The sequence below is a fragment of the Trichosurus vulpecula genome, chromosome 1, assembly GCF_011100635.1.
Source record: "Trichosurus vulpecula isolate mTriVul1 chromosome 1, mTriVul1.pri, whole genome shotgun sequence".
In the NCBI taxonomy this organism is placed as follows: Eukaryota; Metazoa; Chordata; class Mammalia; order Diprotodontia; family Phalangeridae; genus Trichosurus; species Trichosurus vulpecula.
Window position 1 is genome coordinate 45,983,383 of NC_050573.1, and position 21,992 is coordinate 46,005,374.

General features: G+C 41.7%; 1 protein-coding gene across 1 annotated transcript in view; it reads left to right on the plus strand.

Moving 5' to 3' along the window:
• The window catches only part of ADGRD1 (adhesion G protein-coupled receptor D1), a 477,959-nt gene that overhangs the window by 359,622 nt on the left and 96,345 nt on the right, over positions 1-21,992 (plus strand). The window contains exon 19 of the mRNA XM_036742325.1: positions 19,842-19,908. Coding sequence (XP_036598220.1) covers positions 19,842-19,908 — 67 coding nt within the window. The remainder of the gene's footprint in view (positions 1-19,841; positions 19,909-21,992) is intronic.

A 21,992-nucleotide genomic window follows, 5' to 3' on the forward strand; every position in this document is an offset into this window, starting at 1 on the left:
AGTCCCTGGAACATTGTAGATACTTAATAAATGTTTATTGATTGACTGTTTATTAATCAGTCTGGCTATATATTCGTATGACTGTCTTTCTATCTATCTATTCATCCATCCACCCATCCATTAATGCATCTATGTATATATCTATCTGTCTATCTGTCTGTCATCAAGTGTTAGAAGGCACTTTAGAGAGCATCCAGTCCAGCCTTCTCATTTTACAGATGGGGAAATTGAGGCACAGGGAAGTTAAGTCACTTGCTCACGATCAGACAAAAAAGTCATCAGCAGAGGCAGAGCTTACACCCACGTCCTCTGACTCCAGATCCAGTCCTCTGTCCAGCACAATATTTCCTGCATGTTTTATGCACTTTACCAGGAACACAAAAGCTGTTTACCAATTGTTTTGAAACTGAGGCTGAAAGCACCATTTCACTGCAGAATGTTTGTATCGACCGATAGCCCTTGAAAATTTGATGTAGCTCCCTACAGGAAAAAAAGAAAAGCATTTCTTTTTCTAACAGTGACTCCAAATGCAAGTTCTGAATAGGGGAAAAGAAAGAGCCCAGGATAAAGACACCTTCCTTGCACACCTAACTCAAAACTCATCAAGTCAGATAAAAGAAAACTTGTTCCATTTGTCATGTGAATGATGCTTGACAAGGTCCCACAATTAGAAGTAGGCAAAAAGAAAAGACAAAAATCCCCTGTCTGACAATGGAATTAAAGAAAATGAAAAAAAAAGATACCGAAAGGCAAAATATGCCTGTAATTATTGGAGACTTTGAGCAGTGTTGCACAACATGCATTAGCCCACCCCCACAAATGAATCTGAAAATGGAATCAGAAGCAATTATTAAGAAAACCAAGGCTTTATTGCTTTCCTAATTTGCAGAGGTAATATGCTGGAAGCTCCTTTGTAGGGCTGGGGAGTGGGCTAGGTCATTCCTTTCTCTGCTTCCTCACACCCTTGTCATGTTAAGTCATTAGAATGATCTTTAGACTCTTTTCATTATATTTTTCTTTCCTTCATTCTTGTTTTTTCTTATCCCTTTAAAAACAAAGACACACACACAAACATTTTGGCTTCATCACCTGTCACTGGAGATAATTATGATCTTCTGGAGGCAAGCAGTAGGGGACAGGGACAGCTTCATTAGGTAAAACCAGCAAGTGCTTTGTTTACCAAGGAAGGAGAGAGGGCTCTGAAACTTAGATAATTTAATCGTGGAGTGGTCTTCTCTCTATGCCAGGGGAAGAAATACCATGGTGCTCTGGAGGAGGGGGAAATGATCATCTGAGAGAAACTATCCCGGCTCCCAAATCATATACTCATATTATTCCATGATTGCGGTTCTTCTCTGATCTTCAGGGGCCTGGAGGAGGAAATAGTAGCTATTAACTGTACATTCCAGCTAATCACCCTCCTTTGATTAAGTGTTTTGGAGAAGCAAATAAATAATTAATGGGACCTATTAACCGTTTCTCATTTAAGCCCTCGAATCTTTTACCACTGAATCTACTGTGTAGTGTATTAGAGCATTGAATTTAAAATTGGAATTCTTAGGTTTGAATCTGTGGGCAAGTCATTTAATCTCTATGGGCCCATCAGCAATGTAGTATAGGCTTGGACTTGGGACTTCCCCTAAACTGTACTCCTCCTGGCCAGTTAGGGTCCCAGATAGCAAAGGAAACATCTCCCCTCAGAGGTGGTCCTGAGGGATTGCAGTGGTTTTCTAGTATGATAATTCTTGAGCCCCCACCAGCGTACCTCACCTGTGATTATCAGTTAATATCAATGTGAGCCAGATGTCATTAGTTTTCAGTCAAGTATGTTTACCAAGGTGATATAGTAAGAACAGAGGCCATAAAACACTCCCCACAGATGTCTGTGACACACTCTTCCACACTGGGAAAAAGTGGGCTTAACCTTAGAGTACATTTGGTGGAGGTAGCAACTTACAACTTTGGAAGTCATTTCTCTAGAATCCTAAAGATATCCTCTTTAGGGGGAAGGGAAAAAAAATTAAACAGGCATTTATTAAGCTCTAACTATGTACCAGGCACTGTTGAGTTTATAAATATTATCTCATTTGGTTTCTCTTCCTCACAACAACCTTAGGACATAGGTGCTTTTATGATCCCCATTGTATAATCGAAGAAACTGAAGCAGACAACATTGAAATGATTTGTGCAGAGTCAAATAGCCATCAAGTACATATGGCCAGATTTGAACTCAGGTCTTTCTGACTCCAGGTCCAGCGGAACCATGGCACCACCTAGTTGCCAGGCCTGGAGTCAGGAAGAACTGAGTTCAAATCTGACCTTAGACACTTACTAGCTGTGTGATCTTGGGCAAGTCACTTAACCCTCTTTACCTCAGTTTCCTCATCTGTAAAATAAGCTGGAGAATGAAATGGCAAACCACTCCAGTATCTTTGTCAAGAAAGCCCCATGGGCAGTATTGATGTGCTATGTAGTCCATGGGGTCACAAAGAGTCAGATGTGACTGAATGAACAACAACAAGGCATGTTGGACCTCTTTTTCTGTTAGATTTCTTCTAGCTTGCTTGAAGCTGCCTCTTCTCAGTATGACTAGCTGGTCCTAACATTGCCTCTTGCAGCTGCTGTCCTTAGGACACTATTAGGGCACCAGTTAAAAGTCTAAATTCTCACCCTCTCGCCTTCAAGTTTGTAAAACCCTTTCCTCACAATGATTCTGTGAGGTAAATGGTGAGAATATTGTCTTAATTTTACTGATGAGGAAACATCTTAGACAGTGAAAGTCAATTGACCAAGGGAACGCATGGAATGAGTGTTGGAGCTGGGATGCAAGCTGAGATTTCCTGATTCTAGGGAAGATCCTAAGATCACGGGCTCAAAGCATCAAAGGCTGGGAAGAATCTTCAATGCCATTAAGTCCAAGGCACTACTATTCTCCTAAGGAAATGGAGACTCTGAGATTAAGTGACCTGTTTAAAATCACCCAATACATTGTAAATAGTCAAGGTTTGAGCCAAGGCCCTCTGATTCCCACTTAAGAGCCCTTTCCCCTTTACTGTGCTTTAGAATGGAGAATATTTGGTTATGTAAAGTGCTGTATAAATGCTAATCATCATAATTCCCAAATTGTCTGATTTACAAGTTTAGCATTTTTGAAAAGCGGGGAATATTAGACCTTTCCAATAACAAGATTGGTATAAATTAGGCACACTGGAACAATTTGTCTTTCTTTTACTCCCTTCTATGTGAGTTGTGGCTACAAGAGCACCTTCTCACCGATCCCCCGCACCATTCATTACTGACTCATGTAGTGGGAGACAATTCTACATCTGTCAACTCAGGTGGGCTGGAAAATTGGATAAAAGCAGCCCTTCCCTGAAATCTGGATGCTGCCCTTGAGCTGAGCCCAAAAAAGGAAACAGACAATCAATAGCAGGCCCTCACCTTTGTGCTCCCACAGTGGAGCTGCCCAAGGAGAGGAATGTAGCTGGAGTGCTTGGCTTTGGGGCCCACGCCCCTATAGACAATGAGAGCTTTCAGCCAGGAAGTACAGAGTGAGGTCTACCCTGGACGAATGGCTAGGAGCTTACTCACTCTCCTGAGTGCCTGCATCTCACTTAACCAGAGAGTCACCACTGACATTGGCAGCTGTCATAAAACTGTAAATTGTACCATGGCTGGTTTAGGAATGGAGAGGGACCTGGGAACTGGAGAGTTAGAACACATTTCTATGGTGGAGTGGGAGAGGAGAGAAAGAGAGCGTGGGATCTGGGGTCAGAGGACCTAGGTTTGAAACCCACCTCTGACACGCTTATCTGTGGGACCTTGGGCAAGTCAGGACGTCTCGGGGCACAGCTCTGTTCTCTGGAAAATGAAGTGGTGGGGCTGGATGACACTGAAGATCCCTTATAGTCCTCAGCCTATGGGCCTCACTTGCTTAATATTTACATAGAGTCAAAGACAAAGCTCTAGGTAAGACCCAGGCCCTCGACTCCCTACTCAGTGCTCTTTGTCACAAATGTGACATGCCACCTCATTCACAAAATGGCTCAATTCTTCATCATTTCCTCCCTTCTTCCCTCATTCTTTCCTTCCTTCTTTCCTTCCTTCCTTCCTTGCTTCCTTCCTTTCTTCCTTCCTTTCTTCCTTCCTTCCTTCCTTCCTTCCTTCCTTCCTTCCTTCCTTCCTTCCTTCCTTCCTTCCTTCCTTCTTTCCCCCTCTCATCCATGTTTATGTACGTATTTAGTTCAGGATCTGCTGGTATGGAAACTTACTCTACCAATGCCACAACTTTAACTATCTCAGAGAGTTGCCTGAGGCACCAAGGGGTTAAGGAACTTGCCCAAAGTCCCATTTTCTATAGTGTCAAAGGCAAGACTTGAATCCAATTCTTCCTGACTCTGCGGCCAGCCCTCCAAAGGAGCTGTAACTAGGGAAGGACAGCTGAGGCTTTGGCCCATGACACTGAATTCGGTGGGGGCTGACGTCCTTTCAGGCCTTTAGCAGAAAACATAGAACTTAGCATCCGGCCAGCAAAAATAAGAAGTTAAAATAGGATGCTGCCAGATGACTCAAATAAATTCCTCTACCATCTTGCCCAGGGATGGCTTCGTCATCGGTGTGATTTGTCAGCATCCGCAGTCTCTGTTTTTTCTCCTCATTCTTCATTCTCCATTCAAGTGATTTATCCACTTGCCCAGGTGTGATTTGTGAAACTTAACTGAAGTATAAAAAATCCTAATTTCATCTCTCTCTTTATCTGGGACGTCAGTCTGCCTTCTTAAGGGGTAGATAGTGGAAACATTACTGTACATGTTTTACAGATAAGGAAGCTGTGACTGACAGATGAGAGGTGACTTACCCCTTGTGGAAGTGGTGGGGTTTAGTGGCTAAGGGGCTTGGAATCACGCTGATGTGGGTGTGAGCCAAGGTCAGAGACTTACTAGCTGTGTGACGCAGGCAAGCCACTTCTCAGTCTCCTCGTCAGTAAAACATGGCTGGTGGTGATGTGTGGTCCTTACCTCACAGGGTTGTTGTGTGGGTCTAATGAGAAGATGGATGTAAAGCACTGGGTTAACTTCACTTACTCTTATCATTCCTGCTCACGGGCGTAGCCCTATTAAGCCCCAAGTCTCCTGATGTCATGTCTGTTGTTGTTGTTCAGTTGTTTCAGTCATGTCTGACTCTTTGTGACCCCATCTGGGGTTTTCTTGGCAAAGAAACCAAAGTGTTTCACCATTTCCTTCTCCAGCTCATTTTACAGATAGGCAAACTGAGGCAAACAGTGTGACTTTAAGTCACACAGCTAAGTAAGTATCTGACGTTGGATTTGAACTTAGATCTTCCTGACCATGTCCAGGACTCTATCCACTGAGAATATGGATGAAAATTAGATACATTGGGAAGTAATGGAGTAGGGATGTGATCTGTACCATTGAAGGGAAATTCTTTGCCTATGAGATCACAGATCCATGTAAGTTTAAAGAAGGACTTCCTAACAATTTGGTGTGTCCTGAAGTAGTCTAGGTTGCTTCCTGAGGTAATGGGACCCCCTACAACAAGTGCCTCAGCCTCCACTTCTTTATCAGCCACAGCCTCCAAAGTCCTGGAAAATAAAGTTTTCATCAACAAAGTCCTTAGCATCATCAAGTAGATTAACAATCGAAATGGAGATGGTTTTATTAGCAGAAATGACATTTAAGAGGAGATAAGCCTATTTGCTCTGCTGCTGCATCCTAAGGACCAGAAGACCTTTCTATCTGCTGTCTAGCCATTCCCTTCTGTATGTACTCTTTCCTTCTGTTAGAATCTTGAGCATAGGGACTATTGTGTTATCGTCACAGCACTTTGCACATAGTAAGCATTAAATTAATGCTCATTCATTCATTCGTTCAGGTTTTTGAAAAACGTCAGGTGCCCACCTGTCAGAGATGTCATCCAGAAGATTCATGCTCTAGTACAGGCTGGACCAGGTGACCTCTGAAGTCCCTCCCAATGCCAAGATTCTATGGTTCAGTGGAATCCATCTCTGAGAATTTCTAAATTAGAACTCACAGTGTAGACCACATATAGGTCACTTGGATGGTGCTGAAACTGTCCATCGAGCACACATTATCCTTGTCCCTAATCTAAGAGGGCATTGGTAAGTGGTTTCGCCTAGCTTCCTATGGAGACTGGAGATATATACAAATTAAAAGAACTGGCTTAGGTTATGACGGCTGAGCAACCTGGCATCTATCTTCATGTCATCTTCCCATTAATTAATTTCATTACAGGCTTATGAACTACATCCTTCATCCTGACTGGTTGGTTGCTGGCAGCAGGCCTGAATAAAGGATGATTTGCATGCAGCTCCAGGCTCTCACTTTTCTGTTATTAATTATAACAAGAATTTGAAATCTGACCGAGAGCATTTGTTAGATGGCTCAGCATAATGTGACTCTCCTGTTAAAAAAGGGGCCCATTTCTTCTTTGCAGAATTTCTTACAGGTCTCATGTTGGCCTTGATATCTGCCTTTCTTAGCAAATCGGAGTACCCTGCTTCCTGTCTGGGAAAGTCAAGTGTTTAGTGAGGTGACTAATATCATAGCAGACAGAGAGCTGGACTCAGTGTCAGGAAGATGGAAGTTCAGATCCAGCCATAAACATTTGCTAACTATGTGACCCTGGTGAAATAATTTCACTTCTCTTGATCCATAAGATGGAGAAAATAAAAGCACCTGCTTCACGGGCCTGCTATAAGACCCACATGATATAACATGCAGAGTGCTTTGTAAATCTTCAACTCTTGTTATTTTCCTGCTATGCACCCAGATCTGTGCTAGGCATGGAGGATGTAAAGGTGGCATAGTTCGACGTATTGTTTCTTAGACAAGGTTGTTCCTGATTCCTATGGTTGTTAGTGCCGTCTCTCGCTTGGAATCACTTTGTATATGAAGTCATAAGATCCAGAGATCCTGGATCTGGATCTGAGAAGAGATCTCAGAAACCATCTAGTCCAGCCTCTGCATTTTACAGATGAGGAAGCTGAGGCTGGGGGAGGGCAGGACTTTTGCATAGTCTTAATATTTACTTATCTCAGTGCATATTCTATCTCCTAATGGGATCTAAGTTCCACAAGGGCAGGCATTGTTTTATTTGTATCCCTAATACCTAACATGGGGCTTTGTTTGTAGTGAGGTAGCTTGGTGGCCTAGTGGATAGAGCCCTAGACATGGAGTCAGGCCCTAGATGCTTAATGGCTGTATGACCCCACTGCCTCAGTTTTCTCATCTGTAAAGTGGTGATGATAATAATAGCACCTATCTCTCAGGGTTGTTGTGAGGATAAAATGAGATGTTTGCAAACCTTAAAGCACTATTATTATTATTATAATATAATACAATATAGTATAATATAATATAGTATAATATAATATAGTATAATATAATATAATATAATATAATATAATATAATATAATATAATATAATATAATATAATATAATATAATATAATATAATATAATATAATATAATATAATATAATATAATATAATATAATATAATATAGTATAATATAGTATAATATAATGTAATGTAATGTAATATAATATAATATAACATAACATAACATAACATAATATAACATAATGCAATATAGTATAACATAACATAACATAACATAACATAACATAACATAACATAACATAATATAACATAATGCAATATAATATAATATAATATAATATAATATAATATAATATAATATAATATAATATAATATAATATAATATAATATAATATAATATAATATGATATGATATGATATGATATTATATGATATAATATAATGCAATGCAATGCAATATAACATAATGTAGTATAATATAATATAATGCAACATAATATAATATGATATAATGTAATATAATATGATATGATATGATATGATATGATATGATATGATATGATATGATATGATATATATCATAATTGTTGTTATTGTTCAGTTGTTCCCAGTTGTGTCTGACTCTTTGCGATCCCATTTGGGATTTTCTTGGCAGAGATACTGCCGTAATTGGCCATTTTCTTCTCCAGCTCATTTTATAGATGAGGAAACTGAGGCAAACAGGGTTAAGCGGCTTACCCAGGGTCACAGAGCTAGCTAGTATCTGAGGCCAGATTTGAACTTGGGTCCTTCTGACTCCAGGCCCAGCACTCTATCCATCCACCGTGCTACCTCACTACCCCATTATTGTTATTACTTACTCATTATTACTTATTAAATTGAATATGATTACTTAATTTGTAGTACTGAATTCACGTGACTCTTCCCTCGTCCTGTTCTTAGGACCTTGATCTCGGGCCTAACTGACCCCGGACTCTCAGCTGTGCATCATTCACTCTGGCCATCTTCCTGTCATGCCTCCCTGTTTGCTGCCCCACTATGGCTGCCCTTTTGTTCAGTGAGAAGCCATCATCTTTAGCTGGCCCATGCTTCACAATGATCATCTTCCTGCTACGGTTCTCTACTTTTCCTTCTATCCCCATCCTTTGCTTTTCCACCTCTTGCTCTGGGAATAGCCATCCAATCAGCACTAGAATTGCTTCTGGAAATCTCCTATAAATTCATCGTTCTATTGGACTTAACAGACTAACACGCCCTTCCATAGCCACCATTCCTCATATGTGTTGTCTCCTCCTTTTAGAATGCAGGCCTATCTCTCTCTGGTATTTGTATGCCCGGCATGGAGGAAGTAATCATTCCCATTCATTCACTTAATCATCCATTCCTTCATCATAGATTTAGGGCAGGAAGGGATCTCAGAGGCATTCAGATCCAACTCTCATTTTCCAGTGGAAGAAACTAAAGCTCAGACAAGATGAGTGACTCACTCCAAATCATGAAGGTACACAGACAGGGTTTGAGCCCAGATCTTCTGACTCTAGGGACAACTAGGTGGAGGATAGAGCACCATCAAGAAGACTCCTCTTCCTGAGTTCAAATCCAGCCTTAGATACTTCCTAGCTGTGTGACCCTGGGCAAGTCACTTAACCCTGTTTGCCTCAGTTTCCTTATCTGTTTGTTAAATGAGCTGGAGAAGGAAATGGCAAACCACTCCAGTATCTTTGCCGAGAAAACCTTGAATGGGGTCACAAAGGGTCAGACACAACTGGAAACGACTGAACAATTACAAAGCTATATGACCTAAGAAATGAATGAATGGAGAGAAACCCTGTTAAGAAAAGATGTATTCCCAAAGAGCTTTGAATGGTGTAATGATTACACTAATTTCCATTTCCTTAGAACTTTATAGTTTATAAAACTTTCTCCATGATGACCCTGTAAGATCTACAGGGCAAGTATTATTAGCCCTGTTTTATAGATAAAGAAATTGAAGCTTAGAAAAGAGCTAGGACACAATCATCACCTTCAGCAAGTTTGGGAAGAAGGATTTCAAGCTAGGTCTCATTTGATTTCAAGGCTTATGTCATTTCCACAGCCTCATGCTGCCTCTACAGATAACAAATATGATGGTAAAAATAATTAGTAACCTGACAGTTCAGAGAGGGGGAGAGATTATAGGAAGAGAGCTGGAGACAGGAAGGCACCTTGGGGGACAGGACATTGAAGCAGCTTCCTATGGCACGGAACCCGCTGGTTCTCCTACCTCTTGGATCTGTCATCTTGATGGGCTCCTCATGATCTCCCTTCTCTCTGTTTACTACTCCTTGCACATCCCCAAATCAGGCTGCCCTCAAATCCTTCCCTCAAAGAGTTTAAATTATATTAAGAGAGAAAATATATGCATATATGTGTCTTTATATATGATATATGATTATAGTTAGCAAATATTATGTAATTATATATAATACATGATGTAAGTATGTAATATATTATATAATTATAATTAGCAAAAATAAGCACTTGTCCATATATAATATATATGATCATATATTGCGTACCATATATTATATAGTTATATGAGTATGATGCTTTCCCTTCCTTTTCTCTTTTTCTCTTAGCTCTCTATAATCTGCCTCCTGACTTCATCATTCAACAGAAGCTGCCCTCTCCAGAGTTATCGATGATCTCTTAATCACCAAATCCAATGGCCTTTTCTCGGTCCTCATTCCTCTTCACCTCTCGGCAGCCTTTGACACTATGGGTCACCTTTCCCTCCCTGATACAGTCTTCTCTCTAGAATTCCATGGAATTACTTTATTCTCAGTTTCCTCCTGTCTGTCTTCTGGCTCCTTCTCAGTCTCTGTTGCTGGATCTTCATGCAGGTTACACATGCTACAGGGGGGTGTCTCTGAGGACTCGGTCCTGGGCCTTCTTCTCTTCACCTTCTACATGACTTCACTTGGTAATCTCGTCAGATCTCATGGTTTCAGTTATTATCTTTATGCTGATGATTCTTAAATCTACTTATGAAGTCTGAAAGAAGGTAAACTTCATCATTATAACATTAAACTCTCTTATAGCTCTGTGTTTTATGTGTATGCATATGAACACTAATATGTATGTGTGTATATTTATGCATACATGCCTACATATCTAACATACATATCCAGCCATCCACACACGCACAAGCACATTTATCAGTTGTGGGCATCAGGAAAATGTTTGCCTTTTACATCCCTGATACACTATTGCCTTTGTCTAATCCCTACACAGAAAGCAGCTGGAGGGGGTTTCCCCCAATTTTAGAAAGGTGGCACAATAGAGTAAGTAAATGTAGGGCTGGATAGCCTTCTGTTTGAATCCAGCCCCTGCCATTTAATTCCTGGAAACTCTGGGCCAAGTCACTACCTTTCTCTAAAATGGTTTCCTTATCTATAAAAAAGGCATGTTTATACCTGCAATGGCTTTCTCCCAGGGATTTAGGGAGACTCAAATGAAATTATGCTTGTTATATACTTTGCAAACTTTAAAGCACTATGTAAATGTCAGTTATTATTATTGGAATGACCAAGTATTTATGAATGGTGGTCTTAAATGATACCTCTGGAAGGTGTGTGTGTTTGTGTGTGTGTATGCGTGTGTGTGTGTTCGCTCTCGTGTGCTTTTGTGTGTGTATGTGGGGTTGGGAGGGCAGAGACATTGGGAGATGCAGAGAAATGTGGAGAGGGGGGAGAGACAGAGAGACAGAGGGGAGAGAGACAGACATACAGACAGACAGACAGACAGAAGAGGAGGAGGAGAGGGGAAGGGAAGGGAAGGAGAAGAGAGAAGGAAGAAGAGAGAGGAGAGAAAAAGAAAGAGAAGGGAGAAAAAGACACACACAGAGACAGAGAGACAAAGACAGAGAAGGAGATACAGAGAGAAAGAGAGAGGCAGAAATATACGTGTGTGTGTGTGTGTGTGTGTGTGTGTGTATGAATGTGTATGTGCATATATAAAAACATAAATATATATGTGTATATATATATATATAAATATATATGTATATATATCTATATATCTCTCTCTATATCTTAATCAGGAAGTCAGCTCACTGAATCAGGATCCCTTTTGAGGCAATCCTGAACTCCCTCAAACCAGATTAGATACCCTCAACCTTCAGCCTCCCCCTGAGTCTGCATATAAGAAGACAGACACTCACACAGTTGAATCACACTGCAGAAATCCTGTTATTGGAAAAAAGCCCAGTCAGCCTGATGAAAAGCTGTTGCTGGGCCTGGAAATCCCAAGAGAGCCTAGTTCAGGTTACAGCAACACCTTCACATGGGCTGAGAGAATCTCAGTCTGGGAAGTGAACTCTGGTTATCTGATTATCTGTTTATGGGATGACAAGCACAGCCAAGCCTTGGAAATCTGCCTGTCTTGGGGTGTGTGTGTGTGGGGGGGTGGTGGGGAATTTGTCTGCCTGGCCAAGTCTTACTTCTCAGTCACTCTTAGGATAAGGCTTTCAGAGTGGCTGCTACTCCCTCCCCTCCTCCTCCTTCCTCATTTGTCCCTTGGTTGCTGGGTGACTGTTGAGCCAGGAGATTGGCAGCCAAACAGAGCAGGATGCTTTGTTCCCCTCTTTCGGGGCTGTGGAGTCCTCATTTCAGAAGTGGGAAGGAATTGCTATGCAGTCAGTGAACTGACTCATTGCCCATATTGAAATCCCATCTCCATGGCTTTTATTTCATAACACAGATTTCCATTTTGGGCCCAGAGCTGGGAATTTCACAGCTTTGCCTATGTTGGAGTCTAGGGACGATTGGATGTGATTGTTCTGAATAAGATGGGTTTGGTTAAGTCTCCCTTTTTAAGTTAAGTCTCCATGGCACTTATTCATATATGCCATGAGGAATATAGAATTTTTGGCCTGAACTTTTTGGTCTCTTATCCCTTTGACTATGTCTAGGCCCTCAAACAGAACTATGGCAGTCACTCCAGAAAAATCAAACAAAATAATCGTCACTGTTTCCCGTTCATTCAGATGAATGCCATGGCTTTACTGGTGGCATGTTTGGACAGGCTTTTAGATCAGAACATTGGCTTTCAAACTGGAAAACCTACCACTAATTAGCTGCATGATCTTGGCCCTCTCAGGACACAGTGTGTTCACCCGTGAAATGAAAGAGTTGGCCTAGATGACCTCTGTGGTCCTTTCAAGGTCTAACACTCTGTGAATCTAAAAAGAAGCTCAGTTTTTCTTCTCTCCTCCCCTCCCTTCCCCTCTACTTTCTCTAACTTCTCTTCCTTCCTAGAATCATAGATTTAGAAGGGATGATAGAGGTTAAGTAAATTTCCCAAGGCCACACAGGTAGTGATAGAAGCAGGATTTGAACTCAGGACCTGTGATACACCTTCCCTTCCCTTGCCTTCCCTTCCCTCCACCACCCTTCCCCTCCCTCCCCTCTCTTTCTTTCCCTTTTCCATGTCTACAGTATACAGTATTATTCATGGGTGCTGCGAAAGCTACAGAGATAAATAAGCCCTTAAGGAGCTTATACTCTGTAATAGAGGATATCAGATATACACACATTTGTGTATATAATTTCAAGATAGAATGTAGAAACTCAAAAGAGGGATACATATGAAATGCCAGAAAAGTCCAGGGAAGGTCTCACCCAATGGAGCATAGCTGAAGGTGATGGTGTGGTTGGGAGAGTTAAAGGGAAATTTTCCAGGTGGAGGTGGAGTGGAGATAGGACCTGAAGAATGGTTAAGAATTTAAAAATCTTCAAGAGTAACAGCCTTCTCAAAGGCATTAGCTAGCTCTTTAGTTATTAGGAAAAGGGACTACCTCATTAAATGCCCGGTTTAGCACTGAACAGAGACTTTGGCATAGATAATTATAAAATGCCCAGGAAGAATGTCTGGGAGTCTAGCTTGGGCTTGTCCTGAATTCTCATGTTGGATAGAGATTGATAGGATCCTGGGATATCAAAGGTAGAAGGAAACTCAGGCCCCTTCCTCACCATGAATCTCTTCTACCACATGAAGTCTTTCTATGACTTCCTTGACAAATAGCCTTTCAGAATCTGCTTGGCAGCCTCCAGTGAGCAGAGCCCACCACCTCGAAAAGCATCCCATTCCACGTCTAGACAGCTCAACTTATCAGGAAGTTTTTCCTTATATCAGTTTTTATTTAATTTGCATTTATGTAATTCATGCTGTACATTTTGGGGGTGCCAGGTAAAGATCATGATGACAATGCTTGGTATGCAAATGCATCCGAGGATTCCTTTCCATTGCTTGGTAGTCCCTGAGGGTCCCATTACCCACAGATTGGGATTTCTAAGGTCTACTCTGGCTCCAAATGCTTTGCTCTCAGTAGTTGGGATAGTTGCCTTACAGCTACTTCCTTTTTTGTTTGTCAATAAACATTAACCTACTATGTGAAACATACTTTGCTAAGTGCTGGGTATACAAAGAAAGGCAACAAATAGCCCCTGTTCTCAAGGAGCTCCCATCCTAATGAGGGAGACAACACGCAAACAATCATGTGCAAACAAGAAATGTAAGAATAAATCAGAGATTATCAACCCAGAGAAAGCACTAGTGTTAAGGGGGATTGGGAAAAGCTTGTAGAAAGGGGGATTTCAGCTGGATTCAGTGTATTGACAGAAGGAGAGGAAAAAATTGTGATAAGCCTTAATGATTTCCATCCTCATTCTCAAGAAAGTGAAGAGAGGGTGTGTGTGTGTGTGTGTGTGTGTGTGTGTGTGTGTGTGTGTGTGTGTTTCTCTTTTGGAGTTAATCAGAAAACTGCTGATCAATTAATGCACCCTCCCAATCGAGTTAATGAAACTATAGAAAATGAGGGGCAGCTAAGCAAGACAACAAGGTGTTGATGTCATGAAGGAAGTGAAAAGAATTTTTGTTATCCCGTTAGGAGGGAAACTTTCCTTGATGGATCTGGAAGGTATCTGAGTCCTTACCTAAGAAGGATTTACCACAGTCCCGGCTGTCTTTTAAAAGGTGAAGCAAATTCTCTAAGTAGGCAGTAGAGGCAACTAGAAGAGGTTTGGCTTCTGGCAGAGGGGAGAAAGTCAGCTATGAAGGAAGAACCCAGCTCTTGAGAGGGCATCAGTCTCTGCCTTCAGTCTTGTGCCTCTGGTGGTGGGCAGTGGGAGTGGAGAAGAGGCGATTTCTTCCACTTCCCATTGGCCATTGCATATTATAATAGAACTACTTACTGAATAGGAGACATCGTATTTAGCCTGAAGCCCATAAAAAATATAGTAATCAAGGCAGGAGACACCCGTGAGCAATGTGACCTCTGGCATGAGAAGATAACCAACTCTAGCTGAGAAAGAGAGAGAGAGAGAGAGAGAGAGAGAGAGAGAGAGAGAGAGAGAGAGAGAGAGAGAGAGACAGTGAGACACAAAGAGAGACAGAGACAGAGAGAGACAGAGAGAGGGGAGAGAGGGAGAGACAGAGAAAGAGAGACAGAGACAGAGAGAGGGAGAGAAACAGAGAGAGAGAGAGAGAGACAGAGAGAGAGAGGGGGGAGAGGGAGAGAATGGGAAAGGAGAGAGAGAGAGGGGGAGAGGGAGAGACAGAGAGAGGGAGAGTAACAGAGAGAGAGAGAGAGAGAGAGAGAGAGAGAGAGAGAGAGAGAGAGAGAGACAAACAGAGGGAGAGATAGAGAAAGAGAGACAGACAGAGAGAGAGAGAAAGAGAGAGAGAGAGAGAGAGGGCTGGCAGTTGGGAGTAGAGCTGGGTAGAGAAGCAGTTCTAGGGTTATCATATCAGTGAGTTTCCCAGAAGAGACTATGCACATGGTAAGAAGGTGGGAATAGGCAAAGTAGTATTTAAGCAAACCTTGAAGTATGATGTAAATGTTAGTTATTGCAAATTGCAGAGATGGTACTTATCTACCTTGGTGGAAGTAATATTCTTCTCCTGGAATTCCAGTGAAATCCCAGGTCCAATCCCATACTCAAACACTTAGCAAAGAACTTTAAATAATAAATATCTATGAAATATCCAAATAGACTTTGAGGGTTCCCTTCTGGCTTACCTTAGTTAAAAGAATGACTTTCCCCAAATGTCTGGACTCTATTAGGAGAGCAACATGTAGCAGAGTTTGGACTTGAGAGTATTTTCCTTTTTTTAGTCCACCCTACAATATTCTTTTGTAACAATTAAGAGAAATTGTGTGTTTAGGGCTGTTGACTGTGTGTGTTCACCGCGAGCCAATGACTGATTATACGTGTTATTCCTTGCCAGCAAATTCTCTTTTTGGTTTTCTTCTTTGCAGGCAAAAATGAAGAGCTAGTTAAGCTAAATGTTCTGGGTGTATATCACTTTTCTGGGATATGGGGTGGATAGCCACCTTTGTGGTAGAATGAAGATTTCAGGAAACTGAAGTCAAAGTGAAACACACATTCGTTCAGGTTTATTTCTATCCGACAGGTCCTATTTTCCCCCAGCCTTAGCCCACAATCATGACCTGAAGCTTCAGTGAGTGATGGGGCCAGAACCTCATCTCCTTCCTCTCTAGTTACTATTGGAACGTCAAGCAGTAAGGCTGATGAACCACAACATGGTTCAATTGCCAAAGAGAATCCGCTCTAGAGACATATTGAGCCACATGGGAAACAAAATCAAAATGGAATGCCAATGTCCCTCAAGGAGGGATCTTAAGATCATAGCTGTAGGGCTGGACCTTAGAAATCATTGAGTCTAACCTTATTTTATTGATGAGGAAACAATCCCAGAGGGGTTATATCTTGCCCAGGGGTGTATAGCTAAGAAAAATCTGAGGAAGGATTACATCTAGTTGTTCCTGGCTCCAATTCCAGTATTCTCTCCATGATACCATCCTGCCTCCGAAGGTTCTAGGTAGTCTGAATTGTTGTCTCCCCTGTTAGAACACAAACTTCTTGTGACTAGGGAGTCTTCCATTCAGTGTATTTCTATCTCCAATGCCTTGGGATATGACAACTGATTGGATATGGAGGGTGAGAGAGAGTGAGAAATAGAGGATGACATGAATTTTGTGAGTGTGGGTGACTGGGAGCATGGTGATGCTCTGATGGCAATAGGAAAGTTAAAAAGAAGGGAAGGTTTGGGGGAAAGATAATCAGTTGAGTTTGGGACATGTTGTGTTTAGGATATCTATAGGACATCTGTTTTGAGATATCTGATAGGCAGTTGGAAATGCAAGACTGGAAGTCAAGAGAGAGGTTAGGGCTGGATAAATAGATGTAAGAATTATTTACACAGTGATGATAACTGAATCCGTGGGAGCTGAAGAGATCACCGAGTGAAATTATATAGAAGGGGAAGAGAGGAGAGACTAGGACAGAGCCTTAGGGTATACCTACCAATCAGTGGGCATGACCTGGAAGAAGGTCAAGTGAAGGAGAATGAGAAGCATTGGTCAGACAGGTTGGAAGAGAATCAGTGGTCAACTGTCACGAAAACCTAGAGAGAAGAGAGAATCAAGGTCAAGAGGGTGAGCTAAGTGTCTAAGGCTACAGAGAGGTCAAAAAGGATGAGGCTTGAGAAAAAACAAACAAACCTTCGATATGGATTTAAGTGACTTGCCCAAGGTCACATAGTCAAATATGGGAGGCAGGATTTTGAGGCTGGTTTTCTATCTGGTACATTACATTGCTTCCCCAAACTTCATTCTTATCCCCATTGCATTCCATCCTACTACATTCTACCCACTTTTTTAGTGAGTCAAGATCTTTCCCGATCTGACCCTGTTATCTAATAGATTTGTCATCCCTCCCTGCTCTTCTCTTCTCTCCTCTCTAATCTATACCCTATCCTATTACCAGTGCTCTATTTGACTCTATTCTTTTGGTATAAGCATTTATTAAGCACCCATTATGTACCGAGTGCTAGGTGAGGCACTGAGATCAATAAATGCATTCAAAAAGAGCTTGCCGCTAGTAAGGGGATGCACTCCCAAGAATATGGGAGTCCTCTGTTCTGGTCTGACCACATCTGGAGCTTTGTGTGCAGTCCCACAGTTTAGCAAAGGCAGAGATAAGCTGGACAGTATCCAGAGGACAGTTGTTAGTACGATGCCCCATCATTTTGGGATGTTTTGAAGCATCTGGGAATGTTTAGCCCAAAGTAAAGAAAAACGATGGGGCAGCTAGGTGGCCCAGCAGACAGAGTACCACTGGGCCTGGAGTCAGAGAGACCAGAGTTCAAATCCAGCCTCCGACACTTAGTAGTCGTATGACCCTGGGCAAGTCATTTAACATTGTTTGCCTTAAATTCCTCATCTGTAAAATGAGCTGGGGAAGGAAATGATTAAGCCACTCCAGTATCTTCACCAAAAAAACCCAAATGGGGTCATAAAGAGTTGGACACAACCGAAATAACTGAACAACAACAACAGTGAAGAAGATGGTGAGAACCTATGCAAGAGAGACTAGATTTCTTCTATTTGGCCCCAGGGGCAGAACCGGGAGCAGTGTAGATGATGGGGTCCAAGGCTGCATGAAAGTTTCAGAATGGAAACTTCAGGCCTGTTGTGGGAAAAAAGGCCCATTATTCATTCCATGGCAAGCCCTCTCCCTGGCCTTTCTGCAAACAAAACCAAGCAGACACATTCATAAGACCCTAAACTGGAGCTGAGAAACAGCGGGTGATATGTGTTTGTACAAATCAGCTAACTACAATAGCAAAAACACCCAAATTGCAGCAATTTCGAACCAGTGCCTTGTAGCTAATAACTGTCGTCTTAGGCACTCAACCAAGCGATAAAATCCATCACTGGTCCTTGGCCCAGTTGAATTTCTCTCTGGGGCAGCATCAGCCCCTCCCCACCCCTGCCCCAGTCACTCAAAAGCTGCGACAGCTTGAAGGAAGAAGATTCTGCATTTCCATTAAGAGCCAGGGTCGTATCAAGAATTCCCATAAGCCTAGTCTGCTCCTCTATAGAAACCGGATTTCAGGTTAGAGTAATGATGGAACATTTATGTATGAGGTTATTTGTGATTACAAAGCATTTTCCTCACAATAGGCCTGTGAGGGAGGTGAGGATTTCTCCTGTTATACCCACATTTTACATGAGAAAACTGATAGGAAGTTACTGGCGAACAGTTCTGACCATGCTGCTTTCCTGTCAAGGATGGCTCCCTATCAAATGCTAACTCCTCAGGCTTCAATTTAAAGCCCTCTACTATATGGCTCCCATTTCCCTTTCCAGATACCTCTTATTATTCTCCTTCCTGCTTTCTCCTGTCCAACTAAACTGTACTGTGAGGGCTCTGTTTATTGCGCCACCCTGCTATCCAAACAGCTTTTTAGGAAGTGACTCCAGCTGGGCATGGTTGGCATATTTGTGCTTCCTAATACCAAGGGAGCCAAAGCTGGTCCATGGCTCGAACTCAGGAGTTCTGAACTACAGTAGGGTTAAGTTGAAAGGATATCTGTGGTGTCTGGCATCAAGATGGTGAGCCCCTGAGAGCAGGGGGAAGCCAGCAGGCTGCATAAGGAAGGGTCAGCTGTCCCAGGTTGGAAATGGAACAGGTCAAAGCTTCCCTGCTGATTGTAGTCAGATCAAGTTGGTGAGTGGGCATTGTGTTTTCAGCCTGGGCAAGATAGGGAGCCTTAGAGGAAAGGGAAAGGGAAAGGGGAAGGGGAGGGGAGGGGAGGGGAGGAAAAAGGAAAGGAAAAAGAGAAGGGAAGGGAAGGGAAGGCAAGGGAAGGGAAGGGAAGGGAAGGGAAAGGGGAAAGGAAGAAAAGTGACTCACTTAAGCTGATTTTGAGAGAGGGCAAGGATGCCACTAATTCTATGCCCATGGGTAACTAGAGCATATCAGCCTTGAGAGGCTCAAAGCCTGACTGCCAAAAGTCACCTTTGTTCCTATTTCCCTCTTCCCTAGAACATGTCTTTCTCCCGCACTGACTGAGGCCTCCCCTGACTATATGCAATGGCTTCTACCCCATCCCCTACTGCCCCACACCCCCATGCCTAGAATGCTTTCCTTTGTAGCCTCTGCCTCTCAGAATCCCTGGTTTCCATCAAGGCTTAGCTCCAGTGGGTACCTCCTGTTGGGAGACCTTTCAAGTCTGTCCTAGCTAAAAAGCCATGGCATCCAAGGGTACCTTGTTCCTGTTTTGTATGTGTATTATTTATACCTGTGTATATGTCAGTTCTCCCATCAGAATGGAAATTCTTTAAGGGTGGGAACTGCTTATTTTATTTTATTTTATTTTATTTTATTTTATTTTATTTGCCTTTCTTGGCTCCCCAGTGCTTAGCAGAGCCTGGCTTACTAGTGTCTTTTCTCCCCAAGATAGATTGTAAACACCTGGAATGCAGGGACTGCCTTCTGTTTCTTCTAAGGGGATTGATAGCAGGGAATCAGTAGATATTTCTTGAATGAATGACTGAATAAATGAAAACTGAAAAAAACACACTTTCTTCTGCTTTGATTTTTTACAGGTTCTCCACTTGCGATCTGCATCATTTCTGTGTCTTCCAGCATGGACAACTATGGAGAAATTCACAAGTAAGGAATAATAACTGTTGCTTTATTCAGAATTTGGTGATTTGTTGGCTTTATGTAATGTTTTTCCTGGGGATCTGCTCTGAGAGTTGCTCAAGCACTTTTTGGAAGGTCACCTCCTCTTGAATGACCTGTGGACATTTTTGCAGGGCAGGACATCCAGGCTCAAATCTATCCATGCGTTAGAAAGCTTCTCCTCCAAGGTCCACCTTTCTCCATGAGGCTTTTCTTGGTCTTTCCAGCTAACAGGTATCTCTTTTCCATCAGATTTTGTAGTGCAGGAAATCTACATCTACCATTTACCCTTATATCATATTCTGCTTACTTATTGTTGGTCATAACTCCTCCATGAGAGAATAAACTCAAATGCATCAATGGTGCCATCTTTAAAAAGCAGTGAGGTTTAATGGCTAGAATTCTGGACTTGGAGCCAGGAGAGCTGAGTTCAAATCCAGGATCAGATGTTGACTAGCTGTAAGATCCTTGGCAACTCATAATTTTTCTTAGTCTCAGTTTCCTCAACTGCAAAGTGGAGATCACAATATTTAGATGGATAAAGTATCTATTAAGGGCTTACTATGCAGTTATTATCATCAAGTCATATATAGAGTTGGAAAGCAACTTTAGAGATCACAGGAAATGAAAAGGATCTTAGAGGTCATTAAGGCCAATCTCTTCATTTTACAGAGGAAACAAAGGCTGAAAGAGAGGGTCAGTTAGTCAATAAAATTTTATTAAGCACCTATGGTGTGCCAGACACTGTGATAAGTGCTAGGGATACAAAAAGAGGCAAAAGACCCAATGTCTGCCCTTAAGGAGCTCACAATCTAATTAAGTCACTTGTCCAGAGTTACCCTAAGTGTCTGAGGCAGGATTTGATCATATAATACTGCCTCATCTACCTAGTTCACTTGTTGTTGATTAGTCATTTTCAGTTGTGTCTGACTCTTTGTGACCCTGTTTGGGCTTTTCTTGGCAGAGATACTGAAGTGGTTTGCCATTTCCTTCTCCAGCTTATTTTACAGATGAGGAAACTGGGGCAAACAGAGTCAAGTGACTTGTTCAGGGTCATACATGTAGTAAGGTCTGAGGCCAGATTTGAACTCAGGAAGATGAGTCTTCCCAACTCCAAGCCCAGCACTGCATCCTTGGTGCGACTTAGCTGCCCCTAGTCTAAAATCTTCATTTAAAAATGATATTAATGCCTTTTGCTTTTTACATTGCAATCATTTCCAGATATTCACAACCCTTAGAATGGAATCCTCCATTCTAGCAAAGAAAAATAATTAAGCAGAAATTACTATCGTAGTAACTATGTCTGACTCTGTGTTCAACATTTTGTCTCCAGAGATCCTTACCTCTCTGCCTAGAGGAGGGAGGTATGTTTCATCATCTGTTCTCTGGGACCAAGATCAGTCAATGAAGGAATGAATGAAAGAAATAAAAAGCACTTATTAAGTACTTACTGGAGACACAAATAGAAAAAATGGCACAGTCCTGCTATCAGAGTGTTCATAAGCTAATTAGAGGAGACAACAAATAAAAAAGAAAATACAGCAGGAAATGCAGACGAAAAGGTGCAGAAGTCCTAAGTGTAGATGGCAAATCCATTGGTCAGATGGTATATCTGGGGGTCTGGAGGTTGTTGCAATTATGGAGTTCAACTTAACTTTAGCACTTAATCATTGACATGATTGCAGTCATTATGTACATTGTCCTGGTTCTACTTACTTTACTCTGTATCAGTTCAAGCAAATTTTCCCATCTTTCTTTACTTTTTCATATTCGTCATCTCTTACTACGCAGTAGTATTCTATCACATTTATATACCATGGTTTGTTCAACTATTCCCCTTGGTGATGGCTCCTTCCCCTATTTTTCCCCTTCTTCACATAAAGTGCTGCTATGAATATTTTGGCATGTGTGGGTTCTTTCTTTCTTTCTCTCTTTCTTTCTCTCTTTCTTTCTTTCTTTCTTTCTTTCTTTCTTTCTTTCTTTCTTTCTTTCTTTCTTTCTTTCTTCCTTCCTTCCTTTCTTTCTTTCTTTCTTTCTTTCTTTCTTTCTTTCTTTCTTTCTCTTTCTTTCCT